This window comes from Aspergillus candidus (genome assembly GCF_002847045.1).
Source record: "Aspergillus candidus strain CBS 102.13 unplaced genomic scaffold BDW47scaffold_17, whole genome shotgun sequence".
NCBI lineage: Eukaryota > Fungi > Ascomycota > Eurotiomycetes > Eurotiales > Aspergillaceae > Aspergillus > Aspergillus candidus.
The window spans coordinates 333,810-355,378 of NW_020194022.1; the positions used below are offsets into that span (position 1 = coordinate 333,810).

The following is a 21,569-nucleotide window of genomic DNA, read 5'->3' on the forward strand; positions in this document are numbered from 1 at the left end:
ATATTCATTCCGGGCGTGTCTCGTTGATTTGGTCGCAAAATCAGAGTATGGCGTCAGGAAGAAAAGTCGCCAGCCACGCGACCGCCCGTTTTTCCGTCGCGCGGTCACGTGTTGATATTGCCGTTTTGGGTTGTCGATCTGTCACAATAGACTCATCTTCACGCATATTTTCAACGCTTTCGATAGTCATCAATCCTCCTCTTAGATTCAAAGTCACTCGCATGCCTGATCAAATGGTAATTTAACACCGTTCAACGGTCACTTGTTAAAGATACGACACATCGCTCGCGAATACGGGTCTGTGCAGCTGCATTCCCCAGGCATACTCTACAGTGGCAACAGGGTCAATAGAAATAGGCATCAAGAATCATTCAGCGAATCTATATGCACTGACAGATGCCAAATAACGAACAAAATTTTTGACAGAAAATTCAACGAACAAGAGGTATAAAGTATGTACAAACGTGAACGACATGAAATAAACAGACAACCTCAAGCAACCACTTGAGTCTTGGGCAACGCGACATGCGAGTCCACCCCGTTGACCCTACCATTAACGTGGGAGTCCGGCAACGGGGCAAGCACAGCAGCCACAGCATTTTCTGCCGGCCCACCTAGCGCCAACAGGATCTGCTCCATGGACAACTCCTCGAAGCCCGCCGCTCGCAAGCTCCTCCCATGCGTCAGGTAATCAAACCCACTGACAACAGAGGCCAGCTCGATCAGCGAGTAGATAGTCGGCGACGACAGACCAGCCTTCAAGCCAAGCTCGTACCACGGCACCATGGCGTACAGGATATCCTCGAGCAGGTAGCGGTGGTGCATTGAGGTAGGCGCACTCTTGGTCTTGTTATGAATGACAGACCCGCGCGCAAAGTCGTGGTAGTCGCTGAACTCCTGGTCGTGGCGGTAGTTCAGGTTCATGTAGTCGGTGATGGAGACGAGGTTGAGGCCGTAAGCCCGTGCGATGGCCAAACGCTCGCCATCGATCTTCTCTGTCACGCGCGACACGGCGGGCGACATGCCCTGCGCGTAGAAGAAGAAGTCGCCTCGGGTGGCTTCGATCCAGCCTGCGTTCATGAGCGCCGCGGGGCAGTGCACGACCGGGTTGATGTTGTTCAGGCCGACTTCCAGCAGGTTTTTGCACCAGACGAGACGCTGCGAGAAAATGGACTCGACTTCCCGGTGGAGGAATGCGACGTCGGCTTGGCTGTAGTAAGAGGCCTCGGACTCGGTGGTGGGTGGCTCGGCCCAGATGGCAAGGCTCTTCTTCACCCCCTTGACGAACACCGTGTCCCCGGTGATGCGGGTGGCGTAGGGGGAAATATCGGTTTCGAGGACGTTTTTGGGATTGATCTTCTGGCGGGAGGCGAGGTAGAAGAAGTTGCCGACGTTGACGATGAGGGTGTGGTGTTGCAGGTCGCATGGGCTTAGGGCCTGCAGGATGGTTTCCTGTCCATACGAGGGCACGGTGCTCACCAGGAACGCGGAGTGTCGGGCCGCGACATCGAAGTCGCTGGTTGTCTGGACCTGAAATGTCCCATTGATCTCCCCGTTGGCTTTGAGCCAGCCACCATTCTTCTCAATCATGGGAATGGCCCCGCGATGGTCAGGGTGTCCGTACAACATCACCGACTTGCCACGACTGGCGAGGTCGGCTGCAAAGGCACATCCGCAAGGTCCTGCGCCGATGATGGTCACCGCTGGGGAGAGATCAAAGTTATCAACCGCCATATTGTTGCTACCGTTGGGTCCTATGAGGATGTCTGAAAAGGAGAAGAGAATGCTGTGAGCGAATGGTTTGATGTGCTCCTCGGATTCGAGAAGGATTGCGCTGGTTATATAGTCACCTCATCTGCAGATCAATAACCCTAAGTTGGATACCCATCTTCCTGAAAATACCGACATATCACTCCGGCTCCGGTTGACCGACCTCCTCCACCAATATCCTCTCACACCACCCGGGTGAACCATGTTAAACTCGCGCGATGCAAATCGTCTTCACCCGCCCCCACACGTCCCTAACGCATCTCATGGGCCCAGCGTCAATCATCCTGTTCCTGTTTATTATCGTGGTATCTAGGTTTTGGAACTTCAAATCGCCCGATAAGATCGTTCTGCGCGGATCTTTCCACGCGCGGCGGAGAATCAGCCTTGCGTGTGATTCCAAGTCGACGGAAATTGGCTGTATGGGAACTCCATTACGCAACACCGTCAGATGAAGATCATCCTGAGAAATTTGCGGATCGCGTCATCAACAATATCCCACTGATGATCGGCGTAGCATATTTGGACTTCTTCTTCTAAGATCATACTTAGCACTGCTTGGTGGGATGCCATCAACCCTATGTCACAGTTGACGGCGTCAGCCCTGGGTTCCATATCAAAATCCCACCTGGCAATTATAAATTGCCCAAAGGATTCGAATATTGTGTTTTCAATATTGGCTCATGATTTCTCAGTAATAAACTGACATTACTTCCCTTCTTCCGTGCTTCCCCTTTTCCTGGTCAACCATCACAGCTAGATCCAGCACCCTTGCTAATTGGACGATCAGGGTGCAGATCCACCGTGTTTCCATCCAGGATATCTCCACCAGTCCTCACAGCGGAGCCCACTAACCAAGCAAATTTTTATCGATCAATCTGATAATGAGCGACCATGAGCTCATTGCCCACTATCCCCCACGCTGATGTGGATGTCAAAGCATGATGACGCAGGGGATATCAGGGTGAACTTAGGGCTAACCTCTATTCTCTCCCAAGAACCTGAACAGTTCTGCTTACCGTGATGGTAAATTCTCATTCCACAAGGTCCTACATGCTTTTATCAATCGTTGCACCTCATCTTCTACCTAGGTACCATAGCAAGTCGGATTTGAAATTGGCAATCGTACCTTGTGAGAAGTGATTTTCAGGACACATACTCTATACATCATTCATGGGTCTCGTTGGTTGAGCAGTCGCCGATCCTTCACTACTCCAAGTAACCTCAAGTAGATCATTACAAGCTTTTTAGAGGGATCCACCACCCCACCACCCCTCTGCGGTCTACTCTTACCGGATTATTCCACTTACCCGACATCGCCGTGTCGCGACACTCGCTACTCTTGAGGTTGGGCTGTTTCTTTCTCGCTGATTCTCTCGGGAACCATCGGTACCTGGGACCTGGCTAGCCGAGTCAATCAGCAAAGAGAACGAGATTACCGGGCACATTGTCTGGTTGTCAGTATATTCATTACATCCATGTTGCAACCAACTCGTGCCCTGTTGATCCATCATTCCTCATGTCTGACCCCAAAACCATGAGCGTGAAGTCTCCGACGGAGGCGGCTCCCAAGCCGTATAGCTCCTTTAGCCAGTTGCAGAAAAGATACATCATCTTTACGGCGGCAGGAGCAGGTTTCTTTTCATCGTTGTCGGCGCAGATTTATTTTCCCGCGTTGAACATGCTATCCGAGGACCTGGGCGTGTCTGCGTCGTTGATCAACTTGACAGTGACGAGCTACATGGTCAGTATCCGTATACGCACCCATCCCGTGACGGATCATGCCCTAACAAAGCATCAGATCTTCCAAGGAATCGCACCCATGTTTCTCGGCAGCTTCGCCGACCAGACCGGCCGTCGACCCGCCTACATTATCTGCTTCGTCATCTACATTGCATCCAACATCGGCCTCGCTCTTCAGGACAACTACGCCGCGCTGATTGTGCTGCGATGTATGCAGAGCTCTGGAATCAGCAGCAGCGTGGCTCTCTCCGCCGCGACGGTGGCAGATGTTGCTACGAAACAGGAGCGAGGGTCATACATGGGCATCGTGATGGCAGGCAACTTCAGCGGTCCGGCCATCGGTCCCATCATCGGTGGTCTGCTGGCCCAGTACCTTGGATGGCGGTCCATCTTCTGGTTTTTGACCATCGCATCGGGCGTCTTCCTCCTTCCTCTCCTCCTTTTTCTCCCCGAGACAGCCCGCAACGTCGTCGGTGACGGCTCAAGCCCAGCACAATCCTGGAATCGCCCGCTGATGGACTATCTGGTCCGTCAAGACCGATCATCATCACTATCTCACTCTTCTGGCTCCGAGAGCTCCCAATCTCAAGACTGCGATGCGCCCCAGAAACCCGCCAGCCACAAGCTCCGCTTTCCGAACCCACTGAAACCCCTCGCCGTCGTCTGCCACGCCAACTCCATCATCGTCCTCATCGTCACAGGCGTCATCATGGGCGGCAACATGACCGTCCTCTCCTCCATCACCCAAATCTACACCGCTCAATACCACCTCACGACCCTCCAAATCGGCCTCTGCTACATCACCCTCGGCACAGGATCCATCCTCGCCTCCGTGGTAACAGGCCGCCTCCTCGACTGGAACTACCGGCGTCTCGCCACAAAACTCACCCCCCAAGAATCATCCCCCACCCAAGACGAAAACAAAGTTCCCGTCGAAAAAGCCCGCAGCGCAATCACCATCCCGCTCGTCATTACCGGCAGCGTCACGGTGCTAGCCTTCGGCTGGGTCCTGCAATATGGGGAGCCGCTACCCGCCCCCGAGGTACTGCTTTTCTTCATCGGCATGGGCCAGACAGGTGGATTTATCTCGACGTCGACGCTGCTGGTTGATCTGCACACGTCGCAGCCGGCGGCTGCCACCGCTGCGAATAATATGGTGCGGTCGTTTTTCTCGGCTGGGGCGTCGGCTGCTATTGATCCAATGCTTGCTGCCATGGGGAGGGGGTGGGCGTTTACGCTTGTTGCGTTTATTTTGCTGGGGACCATTCCGTTCTTGTTGTTGCTTTGTGGGATGGGGCGTGGTGATAGTTCTTTGAGGGGTATCTTGAGAGTTGGGAAAAGGCAAGAAGAGTGCGCTTCGGGGGGCCGAAAATAATCCGTCATTCTTTCTTCCTTTTTTTCTTCCCCTCCATTTTTTCCTTCTCCATATGTACCAACATGTCAGTGTCGTTGTGACGCCTAATATTCTTATGCTCTTGGCATACTGAAACCTCCCTCCACAAACCCCCAAGATTGAGGGTCTCGTTTCGTCTGAGTATGAGGATTGCTTCCGTGCGTATTAAATATGCGATGAAATCCCGGCCCAGTATATATCTGAGATAGAGGGGTAAAAATTCCGACCATTTCGCTATTTCCTATCCCCACTACGTACATCAATTGAGTGGGCTCATCTTTATCAGGGATGTCCGTGCTATGCTCATTATCCAAGAGAAGACATGAAATGTTCAGATTGATACTCACACGGCGCAAGGGTGCCTGGCTTGGCAAGTTCCGATCTTTGCCTAGCATGTTAGATCAAGAGATCAACCGACGAACAGTTGGGAACCGACTGGGGTTAAAACACATCGGGCAGTCGCGTAGCCCCCGCAAGCCCTTGCAGCCTGCTAATTGCCGTCACCAGTTTGACATTCAATAAACTCACCATGACTAGTCTTTTTGCTAGCTTGGCAAGATAGTTGCCGAAAATTAGGTCGGGGTCGATTCTCCCAATGACCAAAATCACCAAATTGGTGGTAACGGCGGGGGCCGTCTTTGAAACGACGGTGAACATGTATGGCTTGGAAAGCCGAAAAGAATAACATTATGTTGACACTTCCATGGTATCTCAAAGCCCGCAGGTGTATAGTTACCACGCTCTGTCTTCCTAGTCACTACGCTCCTTTACGTCCCCTGTTCTGGTAAAAAAAAAAAAACAAGAAGGGTCACATGGCCTACAACGGCGTATCGAAGTGTCTTGGGGCGAGTGATGTCGAGATTAGTACCTTCGGCTCCTTGGAGTGGCCACACTTTTAGACAAGGTTCTCTTGATAGTGATATCCAACATTGAAATTCAGGGTAACTATTGCTTCATCTCCCCGACCTGTCCAAAAGCCAAAAGAGAGCAGTGCGCATAGCATACTGCCTCGAATCGAATTCCCGGACGGATAGGGTTTTTCTGGAACAAGAAATCGCCGTCAAGCCCAACCATCTCCTCCGCTTGTTTTTCAGTTTCAACGAGTCAAACGCAACATCGTAGCCTTGGTACCTCGAATCGCTTGATTCTGCGAAGCAAACATCTCCCCCTCTTCCTATGACATCCTAAGTGACTTCACGATGAATATCCCCGGGATTTGATGCCGGAAAAGGGATTCGTAGTCAGTGGATTCGTAATTGGCACATTCAGGAAGGTCAGTACAGGCCCTACGCAACCAAGTCAAGGTGCGCCCGTACACAAGCTCTTTCCCGCTCCTCTCATATCTGCGCAGACGACTCTTCGAGACGCGTATCTCGTGCACAACAACATCGGTCTTTCCTTGCAAAATCCGGCGCTGAGCTTCACGGAACGCCCAGGCTTTGTTCTTTGTTACTGAAATAAAGGGCGATAGGCTCCTGCTAGACCAGTCGAGGTGGTTTAGCAATATCCTTCGGCATCTCTCATTCATAGGGACGCGTCTCCTTGATTTTGCCAAAATAGCATTTGTGCGCCTGTCGAACTGAGCCATAGAGTCTTCATCCTCAACACGCCATGCACGAAGAAAGATCTCGTCCTGTCCGGGCATGTTGAAAATCGAAGGCAATATAATGAAATAGACTAGGCTAGTAGAACTTAGAATAGAGACGATTGTAGAAGAAAGAAGAAAGTTTTCTTTGGCTGTTTCTAATGCAATGGGGGAGTGTCACATTAATACCTTTCACTCCCTCGTCAAAAGCCACACACCATCTTCTGCACTTCACTCGGTCGCCTGGCTGAGTATTACTGGATTTAAACTGGAGTGCGTTGCCAGCTCATCTTGCTGCAACTATCCCGATCTAGTAAATGTACTTTTTACATGAGAAACAAGGCTGCCTTGATTGACTGGCTGAGAATTACTAAATTAAAACCACCTTAGAGTGTGTCACCAGTCACCAGCTTATCTTACTATCCATGTCCCCGCCACCTAACGTATCTATCCATCACATGAGGGCCAAGGCTGTCCCGGTTGGTTTTTTCCCCCATGTATTGACTGTTCAATGCACAGGTAACTATCGTGCCATATCATACAGCCAACAAGAATAAGTAGAAATGTCTCCATTTTTTCTCAATCTCCCCAAAGCAACCACACTGTAGAGTGGTGTAATCTGGGCTGTTTTTGTATGCGCGAACAGCTGGTGTCGACGAGGTCCGATGCAGGGTGTGGGCACTGGGCATCGAGACACATTTGGAGCCCCAAAGCCACAAATTCGCAGGTCAGTGCACCAGGTCAAGGGCACAATAGTCTTGTCTCATACGTAGTAGTAGAACCTGAGGGAAAACGACGCCGGTCGAGCGAAGGCAGTGCTCGAGGGATTGCAAAGACTTGCGACCTCGCTGGGGGCAAGCCAGGTAGTATAACATATATATAATTGGCATTCGGGGACGTCGAGTAAGTAAGTTTGACATAGTGGTCTTTTTAGTTCAGCAATATGACACCATCCAGGGTCTAGTATAACTGGATTCATGTCAATATTGCCTCATTAGACATATAAGTATAGATGCATAGACGCGTGGGTAGACGTATGTATTGAGATGCCAAGTAACTGATATCCGAGTTAGTGTCTTAGAAATCTTTTAACATTTTTTTATGAATTATATTAGCATATCTGTGATCTGTTTTACAGTAACAATCCGATATGGTGTAACGGCTAGCATCGCTGGTTTTCACTCAGCAGATCGGGGTTCGATTCCCCGTATCGGAGCTTATCTTTTTCTTTTTTCTTCGTTTTTTGTCCTCATTTCTTTTCTTCTAACGGTTCTTCTTTTTTGATTTCCATCGCAAGTTCAATCAATTCTACTTCATCTTTTCTTCTTTCTGTACCATAATGCGAATGCCTTCCGAGGTTTTGCTAATTGCCCCCCCGTTTCAAACAAGCTCTGAGACAGATTCAGCCCACACGCAATATAAGTGCCCAGCCTTGCTTCACCTATTCTATCTTTATCAACATTGATGTGCATATCGCTTATCGCATCTCTGCCTACTCCCTCGCATGTTGCTATACAGCCACAGCCTGGGGGCGGAAATTAAAGTCCGGCCATTCCTTGACCGTTGTTATCGCCCTTGATGACCGGGCTAATCGGGTACGACCCTAGACGGCTTCGACGCGGCTCCTTGCAATTTATCTTGGACTTAAGCTTTCCAACCCCCCGATTTGGCACCGAGAGTTGAAACAAATTGAAGGACGATATACTATGCATCGAAGCGAGCCGAGATAGGTCGATGATCGCCACTCCCACGGGGGCTATTCCAAATCGTCCTCGCGATCCACGGAGAATGTGAGACTGCCAGATTCTCCACGCTTCCCGAGCCGGGCGATGCGGAGATGATAGCCCCTTGGTTTGATCCCGGATTTACTAATGCACTATGATGGATGTTGCGAGCCTGGCTATGACCAAGATGCTCGCGGGTTTCGTGCGAATTACAAGTTTTCTGTCCACTATTTCCGGATTAGGATACTCTGGCGACCGGACCGGCTGGCTGACCGGAGACGGCGGGGCCGCTTGAAACGGAGTCTGATGAAATATGCATGGCGCATTTTCCAGTTTCTTGGCCCCTCAGCGTCACCAAGTATTGAGGGCCTGTCGATCATTTGTTCTGCAAAATAGCAGGTGCCCAACAAGATGTCCAGATGCGGATCTGACTCCCAGTTTCGAGCTACATTGTCATTCGTTAACAACGAGGCCTCTCCCGCAAGGGGTGGACCGGGTCTGACGGTGTATCCCGTCCTGCACCTCTACCCTTGTACATGTTGCGCTGCATGCCTTCCATCCCGCTTCCAGAATGATTCGACGCTGCTGTGTGGACGGTGTGCGCCGAGCCCGTGCTTTCCCCCGTCGGCTATCCATTGGATAGTCCACCCATCCAATGGCTTGCTAGATATACACAATCCCTGAGCGCCGGCCAAACGTTAACTTTACCGACCCTGCAGGGGACGTCGCAAGAATCAGCCCAGATGGGGGCCATTGTAGACAACCAGGCCGATCCCGTGCGCGATCATTGCGATAGGTCTGGCGCCTGCCCCAGTCCGGCGCATTATGCCCGTTCATATCTTTGTAGTCCTTCGTGATGCCGCTTCTGGAAGTCGACATCACCTGCCAGTACGAGTACAAAACCTTTTGCATTCCCGTGGGGCAGATCGCTCGATGTCTTTCCCTCTTCAATTTCACGCTATACTGTACTTCTTGTCTGTTAATTTTGACACCTTCTTTTCGATTGACTGATGTTATTGATGCCCATAAATTTGCAATGCCGTTTCTATTAAATAAACCAGCAGATGCGGTAGGCTCTGCCACCCCAGCTATTGCCATCGGCTTGTTCGCGGCATTTGGGGGTCTACTATTCGGGTGATTACCGATACTACTCCCTGTTCCAGAACCAACTAACCTCGATAGCTATGATACGGGCACGATCAGTGGAATCCTGGCCATGAAATACTGGCGAGGGCTCTTCTCCACCGGCTACGTCAACCCGAAAGACAACTTCCCCGATGTGACCTCTTCCCAGTCCTCGATGATTGTATCCTTGCTGTCAGCGGGCACGTTCTTCGGTGCGCTGACGGCCGCTCCTGTTGCGGATCATTTCGGTCGACGGTGGGGTATGATCATTGACTCGGTGGTCTTTTCGTTCGGCGTGGTTCTGCAGACCGTGGCTACTTCAATCCCGCTGTTCGTTGCGGGAAGATTCTTTGCTGGCTACGGGGTTGGTCTTCTTTCTGCCACCAGTATGTTCTGTTTTATCCTGTTTCTCGCAGTGACGTACTGACCCGACAGTTCCTCTTTACCAGTCTGAAACAGCCCCCAAGTGGATCCGAGGAACCATCGTCGGCGCTTATCAGCTAGCAATCACCATCGGACTGCTGATCGCGGCCATCGTCAACAATGGAACCAAGGATCGCATGGACACCGGGAGCTACCGCATCCCCGTTGCCCTTCAATTTGCCTGGGCTATCATCCTCGTCGCTGGGATGTTGATGCTTCCAGAAACCCCCCGCTTCCTCATCAAGAAAGACAAGCATGAGATGGCCGCCAAATCCCTGGCTCGCCTCCGGAGAATGGACGTCAATGAATCTGTCGTCGTGGAGGAGCTGGCCGAGATCCAGGCCAACCATGAGTACGAACTCAGTCTGGGCCAGGCCAGCTACATGGAAATTTTCCGTGGCACCTTGGGGAAGCGTCTGGCGACCGGGTGTGGTGTCCAAGCCTTGCAGCAGCTAGCCGGCTGTAATTTCATTTGTAAGTCTACCAGACCACTTGGAGTAACCCAACGGTGAAACTAACCACGCGAAGTTTACTACGGCACCCACTTCTTCCAAGCCTCCGGCATCCAGAACGCCTTCACCATCCAACTCATCACCAACATCGTCAACGTGTGCTCGACCTTCCCAGGTCTCTACATGGTTGAGCGCTGGGGCCGGCGACCGCTTCTCCTCTATGGCGCAGCCGGCATGTGCGTCTCGCAGCTCATTGTCGCCATAGTCGGCACGGCAACCTCATCAGACGTGGCCAACAAAGTCCTGATCGCTTTTGTTTGCGTGTATATCTTCTTCTTCGCCAGCAGCTGGGGCCCTTGCGGGTGGGTCGTCACGGGCGAGCTGTTCCCGCTCAAGGCGCGCGCCAGGTGTCTATCGATCACCACGGCCACGAATTGGCTTCTCAACTGGGCTATCGCCTACTCCACGCCCTACTTGGTGGATGCAGGTCCTGGCAATGCCAATCTCCAATCCAAGGTGTTTTTCATCTGGGGCGGTTTCTGCTTCCTGGCCGTTATCTTTGTCTACACGTCGATCTACGAAACGAAAGGGCTTAGTCTCGAGGAGGTGGATGAGCTTTATGCGAAAGTCACTTCGGCGTGGCATTCGCCTGGTTTTAAGCCCTCGTCGAATTTCATAGATGCGCTGGATCATAGGTCGAAGCTGGATACGTTGGAGGAGGAGGATTCCCAAGTGAAAAGTGATATGGAACACACGGAGAAGGCTTAAGGCAAAATCATGGCTCATGAAATACTACATGGGATCGCTTGAAGTGATTGAGGTTTCTCATTCGCTTCGAACATCCTTGTATTGATGGACAGAGTGCTGTCCCTGTAATAGTACGCCGAGTACGCTATTTATGTGGCTTGCATTAAATAGTCTGCATTCCCCTGGGCACAACAACAGGGGTAGCTGGCCCGAAATTAGCTGCTAATATCAATATTGTATCTATGTCAAAAATTCTATACCCGTATCAAAAACATCGCTTTCCATGGATTATAGAGACATTGATGCCTGAGTCCAACACACGCCATTGTTATGCCTGACTGTTTCCTCAGGCAGATATAGCATTACATAATAAATCACATGCACCACGCGAAACACGGGGAAGTCACGGGACTCAGCGGACCCCCGGAGATCTGCCTGAACATCATCCCGCATTTCTATTTCCATCTTCTCCACCGTCTCGTATCTCCTATTCCACCCCTTGACTGTCCGCGCTGGTCGCCAATCCCAGGGCTGATAAGATGAGGACCTTTGTTACCTGAATTTCTCTCTGGCGCGCTTTGACCACCCCCTATTGGTAGTGGAATCTCAATGCACGATATCTTGGTTCGTCCTTCACACCAGGATGACGACTGAAATGAAGCACCACAAACAGCCTTCGGGCGACCATTCTTCGGACTTAGAATTGCGAGAACTAAATAACATCACCGATGTCGAGGAAAAAGAAACCGCCTGCAACGTCACCGACAGCCTCCTGGGCCACCAGACACCGCATACCGCCAGTTCGACCGACGCGCCGCACCCGCTTTTCCCCCCGCTGCCGTCCTACGGACCGCCGTCGCTCACCGCAAATATCCAATATATGCTAGTACGATGTGTGTCGTTTTTTCTCTCCCTGGTCTTCCTGGGCGCAGTGGTTGCGGGCGCTCTTATTCAAGGCGTGACCGGAATCCTGACAGGTCTTCGCTTGCGCGCTAGTGGCCAGGACCCCAATGTTCGGCGGATATTCCATGTGGAAGAGCAAGAGCGACAACGAGAACGGGATAAGGCATATCGGAGCTGGAAAAGGCGACAGAGGAAGAACGAAGTTGACGAGGAGGTTCCGGATGAGTGTCCCCCGCTGGAGGGCGGGCAGGATCCAGTTGTCTGTGACGTGGCATACTACGCACGGAGGGTCGGCCTCGACATAGAGACATTCAAGGTGCAGACAGAGGATAATTTTATCCTTACGTTGTGGCATGTCTACAATCCTCAAGAATACACCCCGCTGTCTGCACAGGCGAGGCGGTATCGTGGGCCGGAGGTGTTTGCCGATCGGAAAGACCCGGCATCGCATCCGGACTCGAATCGCAAGTATCCCGTGCTGTTGATCCATGGACTGCTACAAAGCGCTGGCGCTTACTGTGTTAATGACGACGATAGCTTGGCTTTTTACCTCGCCAAGTCGGGGTATGATGTGTGGCTCGGAAATAACCGATGCGCGTTGCGACCGGAGCATACGACTCTATCGCCATCGGACCCCCGCATGTGGTCGTGGAACCTCCAGCAGATGGGCACGCTGGACGTATCGGCCCTCGTCTCTCGAGTCCTGTACGAGACCGGTTTCGACAAGCTCGGTCTCGTCTGCCACTCGCAAGGCACCGCGCAGACATTGGTCGCACTCTCCAGAGACCAGCGGCCCGAGCTAGGCGAGCGCATCTCAGTATTCTGTGCCCTTGCACCAGCCGCCTACGCAGGTCCACTCGTCGAACGCGCCTACTTTCGCTTCATGCGCGTCATCTCGCCCTCCATCTTCTACGCCATTTTCGGCATCCACTCATTCATCCCCTTCATGATCACCATGCACGACTGCCTCCCGGGGAACATCTACGGCACAATGGGCTACTACGTCTTCTCCTTCCTCTTCAACTGGAGCGACACACGCTGGGACCGCGGCCTTCGCGACCGCATGTTCCAATTCGCACCCGTCTACGTAAGCACGGAAACCATGCGCTGGTGGCTAGGCCGGGAGTGTTTCGCGACGCAGAAATGCATCTTGTCCACCCATGAGGTTGGCCTCGCCGAAATTGAAGAGGATCACCGGGTAGAGCGGGGCGTGGCAGACGCGGACTCACGCAGCGACACCGCGTGGTTCGGGCCCCAGGCGCCCCCGATGGCGCTGTGGATCGCGGGGTCGGATGATCTTGTTGATGGTCGCAGGCTCCTCCGGCGGTTGCGGAATGGGCGGGAGCCGCATGTGAATGTTGTTCATGCGAAGGTTATCGAGGAGTATGAGCATTTGGATGTTCTTTGGGCTATGGATTCTGTGGATCAGGTGGGGCAGGAAATTAGGCAGGTTTTGTGGTCGACTATGCCGGAGACGGCGAGGGCTGTGTGTCGTGTTCCTGCTGGTGTGCGATGATTATTTATCCGTTGAGATATCAGACAATGTATAGGTAACTTGCATGGGCTGATGGATTCTGTCAGATACTGGAAGGGGGTGAAGCATAGGATTCACCTGAAGCTGGGAAAGGGGTCGGGACTGTATACTGTGTACGATAAATCCATAGATATCTCCATGTATACTGATTCTTAGGAGTGTTGACTCACAGTTAGAAACTGGACACTACACTCAAAGTGCATCCTCGCTGAGAACTGAAATTGCTTTATTGGACATTGGTTAACGGAGAATACTTGTTTCGTTAGGGGGGACAAGGGTACTATCAGAAAGCTCTCGAGCATATTATCGTGCGCATGGCAGACACAAGACTTTTTTACAGATCTAACAGATACTATATACTATTTTATCATGCACGCCTAGATAACTACGAGGTAGTCTTCGAACCCCCCCCCTCAAAAGAAAAAAAACCATATAGGGCCTACTAGATCACGAGACTCCCAGGACGGGATTACAAGAGCATCGGGCCAAGTCCTACTCTACATTCAGGACCCACTTCTCTGACGTGACAGAAAGGGATGCAAGGGTCCTTGTGCATACTTCGGTCCTCGGTACCTAGTTGACTAGCTCCGGAAGGGGTTGTATTGCGGGGTTGTTAATGTATTATAGTATATTATGCGTTCGCTGAGAGGACGCTAGTGGCATATCCTGGAGGTATGTATGAAGATGGCATTGAGGATTCGCGTTTGGTTAGTCTGGTTTGTTTGGGTATAGAATTCAATTGCTGAGGTGGCCAAGAGTAGTCGGCTCGCCTGGTGGTGGGATAGATCGGCAGGGTCTCGGAGAAGTCCGAACGGTGCTGAAGTGGAGTGTGGGTTGAGAGTGGCGATCTGACTATAATTAGAAACTGCTTGATACTTTACAATATTCACAGCCTGCAAATGTCCATTGTACGGAAAATTGGAGAGCGTTGAACGAGCTCAAGATGGAGAAAGCATGTGTAGTTTTATATTAGATATTGCTTGATTATGAGTATGAATATGTACAAGTGAAATAGAATAAAAGTGGAGCTGATTAGCAGTATGGCTCCAAATGACAAACATCATAAATCGTAAGTTGAACAATCATTTTTTTTGTAAAGATCACCATTAGTGCTGCACCTTGCGGTCGCCCATGATGAACCCCTCCGCCGCCATCGACGAAGAGTACGGTGGTGGTGCCAAATTCACACTGTCCTCGTCCGAGGGATCTTCTTCAGTGGTACTACCGGGTTCCTCCTTGATGATAGCCTGGACTTTGGGGTCTGTCGCGAGGGGAATGTCGCTGGGTATATCGAGTTTCTGAAAAGGTTAGCATTTTGTCAGTAAAAAAGGAGAAAGAAAGAAAACCTACCTCCCCATGCACACCAATAGCAATGACCTCCCCCTCAGCAACCTTCCCAATCAGCCTCCCCTTTTTCCACACGCCATTCTTCAAGCGCATGCCCTTGAACTCCGTCCGGAAGATCTCACAATCCTCAACATCGCACTCCGCCAGCGTCGTGCGTTTGACTTTGCAGCGCAAAAGACGCACTTTATCCAGCGTACTCCTGCAGACCACGCTCTCCGACACAGTCGAGTCCTTCACGTCGCACCTCGCAAGCGAGCTCTTTTCAACGAGACTCTTCTCGGCACTAGTGCGCCGGATAGATGGTACGTCGCGCAGGGTGGAGCTGTCCGCGATGACGGCCCGGGCCGCCGGGACGTCGACCAGCTCGCTGTCAGCAAGGGTGCAGCGGCGGGCGGAGGAGCGGGTGAGGGTGGAGTTGGATGCTTTGGTGCGGGAGACGGTCACCGCGGCGGGTTTCTTGGATTTCTTCGCCTTGTCTTTGTCTTTTGGGTCGACGGGTGGTGGTGGGTTGGTCAGGTCCACGGTGGAGAGGTCGCTGCGATGGATGCGGTCGGATGAGCTGAGGGACTGGAAGGTGCAGGTTGTGATGGTGGAGCGGGTGATGTTGGGGGAGGAGGTTGTAGTTGGGGTGGAGAGGGTGGTTGAGGCTATTTTGCTGGACATGTTGATCGGCAATTTGATGATTGTGTTGTAGGTCCTTATTTTCCCTAGTGGGTTGGTTGGCGTGGGTGAGATGAATTGGGTGGTGAAGTGAGATGGGTGTGGTGAGATTATATCACGGGAATGTTGCTGCCTTCTAGGTATCACCAATTTGACGGTGGCGTTCGTGTAGAACATCGTGTGGATGTTGTGTGGATGCCGTGCGGGGCCTTTTCAGCTCTTCGTGGTGGGTCTATGGATCTGCTGGTTTCCGGTCGGACAGACCGAAGGCCTTTGGTCTTTGATTGTTTCATTGTTCTTTGTTATATGGTTCTTGATGATCTTGGCGCACTAATACATCGTGTCAGTCACACCTGAGTGCTATATCAATTATATATATCAAAGAATGCCATTGTGCTATTGCATATATTCCATATTCACCCTGCTGACGCTCTTCATGATTCCATAATGAGACCCGACACAAAAATGGAGAACAAAACAAAACAAATAAACAAAAAGAAGCGAAACAAGATGATAACCAAACAGCCGAAGAAGGCTAAATCGGACAGGAAGACCTAGTACGGCCGAAATCTGCGAATCAAATATTCTGACCATGCACTCTTCGTACATGCACCTTCAGATTGTCTCGTCGACTGCATGACTTTTTGCACCCCGGCTTTGGACACTTGTGGGAAGATGGAGAGATGTGCAGCGTATCAACGTGTCGCTTTAACTCCGCCCTTCGACCGAACTCGACATAGCAGCCATCCCATTCGCATCTCAGCGGCTGACCCGCATCCCCTCTACATGCACCGTTAGAAAGACACAACATGCAAAATCTGGCTGAGAAGCAAGGTACCTTTCAGGAGAGAGATTTGCTCGACCGTCGCGTCTTTCGGCGTTGGACATGGCACGATCGACAGGCGTCTGCATCGCCTGAATACCAACAGTCTTTGAACGACCGCCCAACACTACTTCACTATCACCATCAATTGTTGGAAGTGATCCCCTGTTGACAATTGGTATCCTTCCGAGGAAAGTCTGACTGACTGAACCGGGTACAAAGCCTATATCAGAGGTCGCCGAGGGTGGAACGGTCCCCAGAGGAACCGGTGCTGTGAACGCTCCCATAGATGTATTGTTCCAAGCGGGATTGATTGAACCGAAACCTCGCTGTTCCATGGATGTGGACTCGTCCTGAGGTACCATGACCGTCCAATCATATCCGATGGGCCGATCGTTGGGCTGGTACCACCCCGACTGAGAATTGAAGTCCGACATACTAGAAGCTGGGGATTGTGATCCGAGAATTGAACGAGAAGATGCAGGGTTGAAGTAACACAGTGTGAGACAGGCGCTGTAGGTGCGAGTGTATTGATATGGAAACCACCTCATGGCCTGGGAAATGCTAGTCTTTTATAGAAAGAAAAACCTCTCCCTGACCTACTGACAACTCCCAGAAACCCAGGAATAGATCCCTCAATCATGGAATCCGCCTGGCAGGTGAATCATCTTCATTCCATATTTTGCTGTTAGCCAATCATTGACTGTTCCTATCCTATCCACCAATATGCATGACTATATACCGACGGCTGAGCTCGTGAGTGGAGAAAATATTTTGACCTGGTCAAATCACATCGATGCTTAATGAGCGCCTACCCGGGGACTTGAACCATCCTATGGTACCCGAACGTTGCTGATCTGGGGCCGTGCACCGAGAATTGAAAACCCTCGAATCACAGTCAGTTATGGGGATCCAACCTTAGTAAGGCATCTGAGCATGGCTAGGGTAGTGTTATGGAGCTCTCAGAATCATACAGGTACCGTTATATAGGTTGGTTGCAACCGTAAATCTTGAGTATAATTTCTTCGAAATGATTTCCCAAATCACACACATAGTATATAATATAATTTTAGATCCACTTGTATGTCCGATCTGTTTCCACTCGATTCTTGGCTGTCATGTTGGGCAAGCACGTCAAATATCACACTGTAGTCTTATAGAAACGGCCCTAAACTCTCTAGTGACCCTAGGCAATTGGAAAAAAGCAGTTTTTACCCTACGGGAGAGAGTTACGACGCGCACAGCAAGATAGTCCATGTTTACGGGTAACCAAGCCTTGTTCCATGTGAGGCTGATTTATGACCACGGGCTCTGCTCTATACACACGCGCGCAGATCTTGTCGCAGGCCAATCACTGTCTGGATGTTATAGTGTTGATTGGCCGATATGGCAAGGCACGAGGCGTCAGTAACGTCCATTGGTGCGGGGGCGCGCAAGGACACCAATAAGGGGTTGGCTGATGCAGCCTAACAGAGCCACCTGGTGGCTTGTGGTTCATCTGAGTTGCTCAAATAGTAGCCTCAACCCAACCTCACATCACCCCATTTTTTCACCATACTTTCCTCCCTCTAGCCCATATCAACATGGACGAGTCAGACTGGGACCCCTTCAAGGCCGAGATCCATCGGATTTATATCAAGGAAAACAGAACGTTGAAAGAATTGCGCCAATTCATGATCAGAACCTGTGGGTTTCGAAAATCGTATGTCTCCCATGCTTCATTACCTGTTTCGTTCAGGAGATCTGGTGCTGACAGCTCAAAGTAATTACCAGTACCAGGCAAAATTGAAACAATGGGGATTCAAGAAGTATCGCATGGGTGCCAAGAAGTGGATATACGTGAAGCGACAAATTGAGAAGAGAAACAAACTGGAGAAAGCAAGCGAGGTGTTTATCGATGGTGTTCAGTGTCCTCGCAATGTCGTTCAGGCCGAGATTCGTCGACAGGGGTTCGAAACAGCAATGGAAATATATAACACAGGTGTGATTGGCTCGCTGGGAGTAACAGGGTGATAGCTAACCTGTTCCAGCACTGTCACCCAGAACACCGGATGGTGTCATAGTCTGTACTCCTGGCCTAGTGACACCGCAACTATGGTCTCCGAATCTGCCATGGTTCACCTTCTCGCAAACCATTTTTCGCGATATTGAAAAATATCTTCTCCCGCTGAGGGAGTCTGTCTCTCATTTGTCTCTTCCCCCTATCGACGAGGGGGGCAGTCATCGTGGGCTCGCCAGCAAGAGCATCACCATTGGCCTCAGTTCCCTTCTGGCCGGCAAAGCCGCCGATGGTTTACAAGCCTCCGAGCGCAGCTCTCGCATGGCCGCTGTTTTGACTTCCATCATGCCGGAAGAACATGCAGATCAAAACATGCATTTATCGAATTGCCTCTGCGGAATAGGTGATGAGGCAGCACTTACCGGAGTCCTACGTGTTGCTCTGTTCTTGATGTCTAACAATCTCTTGGTGGCAGCAACCAGTGCGTCAGAAACAGAGATTCGCAATGAAGACACAATGATTATGGCAGTATTTCACCTAGGCGGGCTATCTACGCTCCAGAACATGAGGTACCTACTGTCCGTGCCTAGCGCAACAGCGCATGCTATTTCTCTGAAACTCTGGGCAAGTGCCGTAAGGACACAGGACTTGGAGGCCGTTCAGTTGCTTTTGAAAGCGGGAATAAATCCAGACACTCGAGTTCTGTTTGAAGATGACCCAGTCTGGCCTTTGGAGATAGCCGCCCAATCTCATGATACCACCATCGCGCTGGAGATGAGCCGCTCGCTCTTTTCTCACAATGCTTGTTCCAAAAATCATCAAGCGCTAGAATCAGCTCTATATCACGCCACAGAGGCCCAAAACAAAGCTTTAATGGAGCTGCTTCTTTTGAGAGGGGCATACGTCTCTTGCTGTGCACTGAGAGCTTCCATTCGCAGGAATAAATTTGATCTTTTGGAAGTCCTCCTTACTGCCGACAGCGACGTCAATAAAATATGTAGTCACGTGGATCGCGGCAAAGACTACTCAAACTCAATCCTCGGCATTGCCGTGATACGCGATAATGGACCGTTCGTGCGAAGGCTTCTTTCCTTGGGCGCAAAGGTCGACGCATATCAGAATTTCTCTTTCCCAGATGACATCTTTGATAAACGGCGAAGCACGACTTTGGGATTAGCAATCATACAACCAAGATATCATATCTTCAAATCTCTCTTGGCTGCCGGTGCAGACATTAACCACAAAACAAACGAACATGGATATATACCACCCCTCGTACTCGCCGTGGAAAGTGGTTCTCTAAGAATAACACTAGATCTTCTCAAGTCAGGAGCTGACGTGGCTTTAGGGGATGCCACCGGAAAAATCACACTTGTTGACCGGGCTCTTGCAAGGGGTCATCAAAGATTAAGCAATGTTCTGATAGCAAATGGTGCTAGGGCTGATACAAGTTCCATGCAGAACCATTATTCTGCAATGTTGATGCAAAAAGTCGCAGTAAACGATCTTGAAACTGTGACTCTCTTAATTAACTGTGGAGCGAGAGTCAACGACACCTATCAACAAACACCAGACACTGTTTTCGCAGCAGCTGTGCACCAGGGAAATTGCAAGATACTGGAGATTCTGCTACGAGCCGGTGCTGTGAATACTGGGAAAACGTTGGTCTCCATTGGCAATGTTGAGACTGCAAGATACTTGGAGCAACGGGGGATGCTATCAGACATCCTTCTGTCCAATGGGGAGGCTATCTTGGCGAATGCCATAAGATATAATAACAGTGACTTGGTCCAATTTTTGATGGACCGTGGAGCGGATCAGCACAGAGAGATTATCGGACGCAAAAACTCTCGGTCTCCAGAAGAGAATAGTCCTGGCATTCCAATTATTCGCACTACTCCACTAGGAGGAGCAACCAGACAGCGAAAATTTTGGCTGGCAGACACTCTGGTGAAGCGAGGGGCCTCTATAACTGATTTAGAGCTCTATGAAGCAACATCTCGGTGTAATGTCAGTAGAGATTTTAAATTTCTCAATTTATTCTTACGTGCACTTGATGGCCGTGCTTGTGCAGCCCCCTGCTCATACGCACACGCAATCGAAGGCCCCATATCCTCAGTTCTAGTTAATCGCTTTCTGGAAGTTGGTTTAGACCCACGAGGCCAGATCACAGTCCCTACTGTCATCCCTAAACGCTGCAGAACGCCATCACCGATGTCAGTACTCGATCTAACAGTGCTGTCAGGAAAAAGAGAGCTCTTCTGCAGTTTACTCAATTCAAGAAAATGGGACAGTCAAGCCAAGGGAAATGCTCTCGCCATGTGCATCGAAGGCAGATGCAATGATCTAGTTCCGAAATTATTGGACGCTGGGGCTGATGTGAATTACCAGGGGAAAATGGGCGAGAGATATGTGACACCGCTTGTCATTGCAGTGCAAGCGCAGGATGTCTCTATAATCCACAGCCTACTTGAGGCCGGTGCTGATATTGACTGGACTCCCTCAGAGACCTCTTCTGGGGAAGACTTCAGCATCCTTCAACACGCAGTCAGTACTAAGAACAAGCAGATTGTTGAAACCCTCATACAGGCAGGTGCAGATGTCAATGCACCAGCCTCCTGGCATCATGGAAAGACTGCTTTACAGAATGCGGTATTCAATAGGAACATGGAGCTTATCGACGTTCTTTTGATCTCCGGGGCCAACACTAACCAAGGACCGGCGCAAGTAGCGGGGGCGACAGCGCTCCAATTCGCTTCCATTTTGGGATACATTGAAATTGCCCACAAGCTGCTCACCGAAGGCGCCGAAGTTGATGCGGCCAGAGCCCTGTTTTGTGGTAGAACCGCGTTGGAGGGGGCGGCCGAGTATGGTCATATTGACATGCTACAGTTACTCCTCAATGAGGGCGCGTCGGTGCACGGGGCTGGTAGGGAACAGTACATCAGGGCCGTAAATCTTGCTGAAAGCCGCACGCACTACGCGGCGGCGGAGCTTTTGAAGAATTTTGGTGGATGGGATGAGGAAGATGCTCGTCCAGTCATATGGGAGGATTTCTGGCGTTCTGGAATAGCCCGAGAAGAACAAGCTGGAGAAGATGTGATCATCGAGAAAGTGTAATAGTTTGGGTATACTTTTTCTAATAGCGTGTCTTTATGTCTTAGTAGGTTTGTTTCTCCGATCTATCTCTTTTGTTGTCGTCCTATATTCAGTACATACATCTTATTGACGAGAATATGCAAGTCCTTACATTCATGAAGCTGAATTATGCTGGCTTAATCTACGGCGAAACCACCGTAATCAAGAGGAATAGTTGTATTATCGTTGATAATAATCCACACTCG

The 21,569-nt window shown here is 50.7% G+C and overlaps 10 protein-coding genes and 1 non-coding gene across 11 annotated transcripts; 7 read left to right on the plus strand and 4 right to left on the minus strand.

Annotated features, from left to right (window-relative positions):
- Nucleotides 1–218: 218 nt before the first annotated feature.
- Nucleotides 219–2,337, minus strand: BDW47DRAFT_131203 (NAD/NADP octopine/nopaline dehydrogenase). Its single transcript, XM_024817266.1, has one exon. It carries the CDS (start codon nt 1,732–1,734, stop codon nt 493–495), a length of 1,242 nt encoding a protein of 413 aa, XP_024672884.1. The 5' UTR covers nt 1,735–2,337; the 3' UTR covers nt 219–492.
- BDW47DRAFT_104453 (uncharacterized protein) lies at nt 1,560–2,337 on the plus strand. Its single transcript, XM_024812327.1, has one exon. The coding sequence runs from the start codon at nt 1,989–1,991 to the stop codon at nt 2,220–2,222; it is 234 nt and encodes a 77-aa protein (XP_024672885.1). The 5' UTR covers nt 1,560–1,988; the 3' UTR covers nt 2,223–2,337.
- A 967-nt stretch (nt 2,338–3,304) lies between these two features.
- BDW47DRAFT_117061 (major facilitator superfamily domain-containing protein) lies at nt 3,305–4,885 on the plus strand (the record flags this gene model as incomplete). Its single annotated transcript, XM_024815028.1, has 2 exons — nt 3,305–3,511; nt 3,569–4,885. The coding sequence occupies 2 exons, from the start codon at nt 3,305–3,307 to the stop codon at nt 4,883–4,885; spliced, it is 1,524 nt and encodes a 507-aa protein (XP_024672886.1).
- A 901-nt stretch (nt 4,886–5,786) lies between these two features.
- BDW47DRAFT_104455 (uncharacterized protein) lies at nt 5,787–6,671 on the minus strand. Its single transcript, XM_024812328.1, has one exon. The coding sequence runs from the start codon at nt 6,546–6,548 to the stop codon at nt 6,078–6,080; it is 471 nt and encodes a 156-aa protein (XP_024672887.1). The 5' UTR covers nt 6,549–6,671; the 3' UTR covers nt 5,787–6,077.
- A 961-nt stretch (nt 6,672–7,632) lies between these two features.
- On the plus strand, nt 7,633–7,704 carry BDW47DRAFT_t65. The gene has a single exon. It is a non-coding gene; the product is annotated as a tRNA-Glu (tRNA).
- Nucleotides 7,705–7,905: 201 nt separating this feature from the next.
- BDW47DRAFT_104456 (uncharacterized protein) lies at nt 7,906–8,897 on the plus strand (the record flags this gene model as incomplete). Its single annotated transcript, XM_024812329.1, has 1 exon — nt 7,906–8,897. Exon 1 carries the CDS (start codon nt 8,624–8,626, stop codon nt 8,894–8,896), a length of 273 nt encoding a protein of 90 aa, XP_024672888.1. The 5' UTR covers nt 7,906–8,623.
- A 351-nt stretch (nt 8,898–9,248) lies between these two features.
- Nucleotides 9,249–10,980, plus strand: BDW47DRAFT_125104 (sugar porter family MFS transporter; the record flags this gene model as incomplete). The annotated part of the gene is made up of 4 exons (XM_024816338.1): nt 9,249–9,346; nt 9,395–9,723; nt 9,773–10,234; nt 10,289–10,980. 4 exons carry the CDS (start codon nt 9,249–9,251, stop codon nt 10,978–10,980), a joined length of 1,581 nt encoding a protein of 526 aa, XP_024672889.1.
- A 477-nt stretch (nt 10,981–11,457) lies between these two features.
- BDW47DRAFT_104459 (putative ab-hydrolase associated lipase) lies at nt 11,458–13,594 on the plus strand. The gene has a single exon (XM_024812330.1). The coding sequence runs from the start codon at nt 11,603–11,605 to the stop codon at nt 13,376–13,378; it is 1,776 nt and encodes a 591-aa protein (XP_024672890.1). The 5' UTR covers nt 11,458–11,602; the 3' UTR covers nt 13,379–13,594.
- A 759-nt stretch (nt 13,595–14,353) lies between these two features.
- On the minus strand, nt 14,354–15,569 carry BDW47DRAFT_104460 (uncharacterized protein). The gene is made up of 2 exons (XM_024812331.1): nt 14,747–15,569; nt 14,354–14,694 (listed from the first exon to the last, which is right to left on the minus strand). Exons 1-2 carry the CDS (start codon nt 15,404–15,406, stop codon nt 14,503–14,505), a joined length of 852 nt encoding a protein of 283 aa, XP_024672891.1. The 5' UTR covers nt 15,407–15,569; the 3' UTR covers nt 14,354–14,502.
- A 248-nt stretch (nt 15,570–15,817) lies between these two features.
- BDW47DRAFT_104462 (uncharacterized protein) lies at nt 15,818–16,786 on the minus strand. Its single transcript, XM_024812332.1, has one exon. It carries the CDS (start codon nt 16,212–16,214, stop codon nt 15,981–15,983), a length of 234 nt encoding a protein of 77 aa, XP_024672892.1. The 5' UTR covers nt 16,215–16,786; the 3' UTR covers nt 15,818–15,980.
- A 984-nt stretch (nt 16,787–17,770) lies between these two features.
- Nucleotides 17,771–21,479, plus strand: BDW47DRAFT_104463 (ankyrin). Its single transcript, XM_024812333.1, has 3 exons — nt 17,771–17,928; nt 17,990–18,207; nt 18,257–21,479. The coding sequence occupies exons 1-3, from the start codon at nt 17,810–17,812 to the stop codon at nt 21,343–21,345; spliced, it is 3,426 nt and encodes a 1,141-aa protein (XP_024672893.1). The 5' UTR covers nt 17,771–17,809; the 3' UTR covers nt 21,346–21,479.
- Nucleotides 21,480–21,569: the final 90 nt, after the last annotated feature.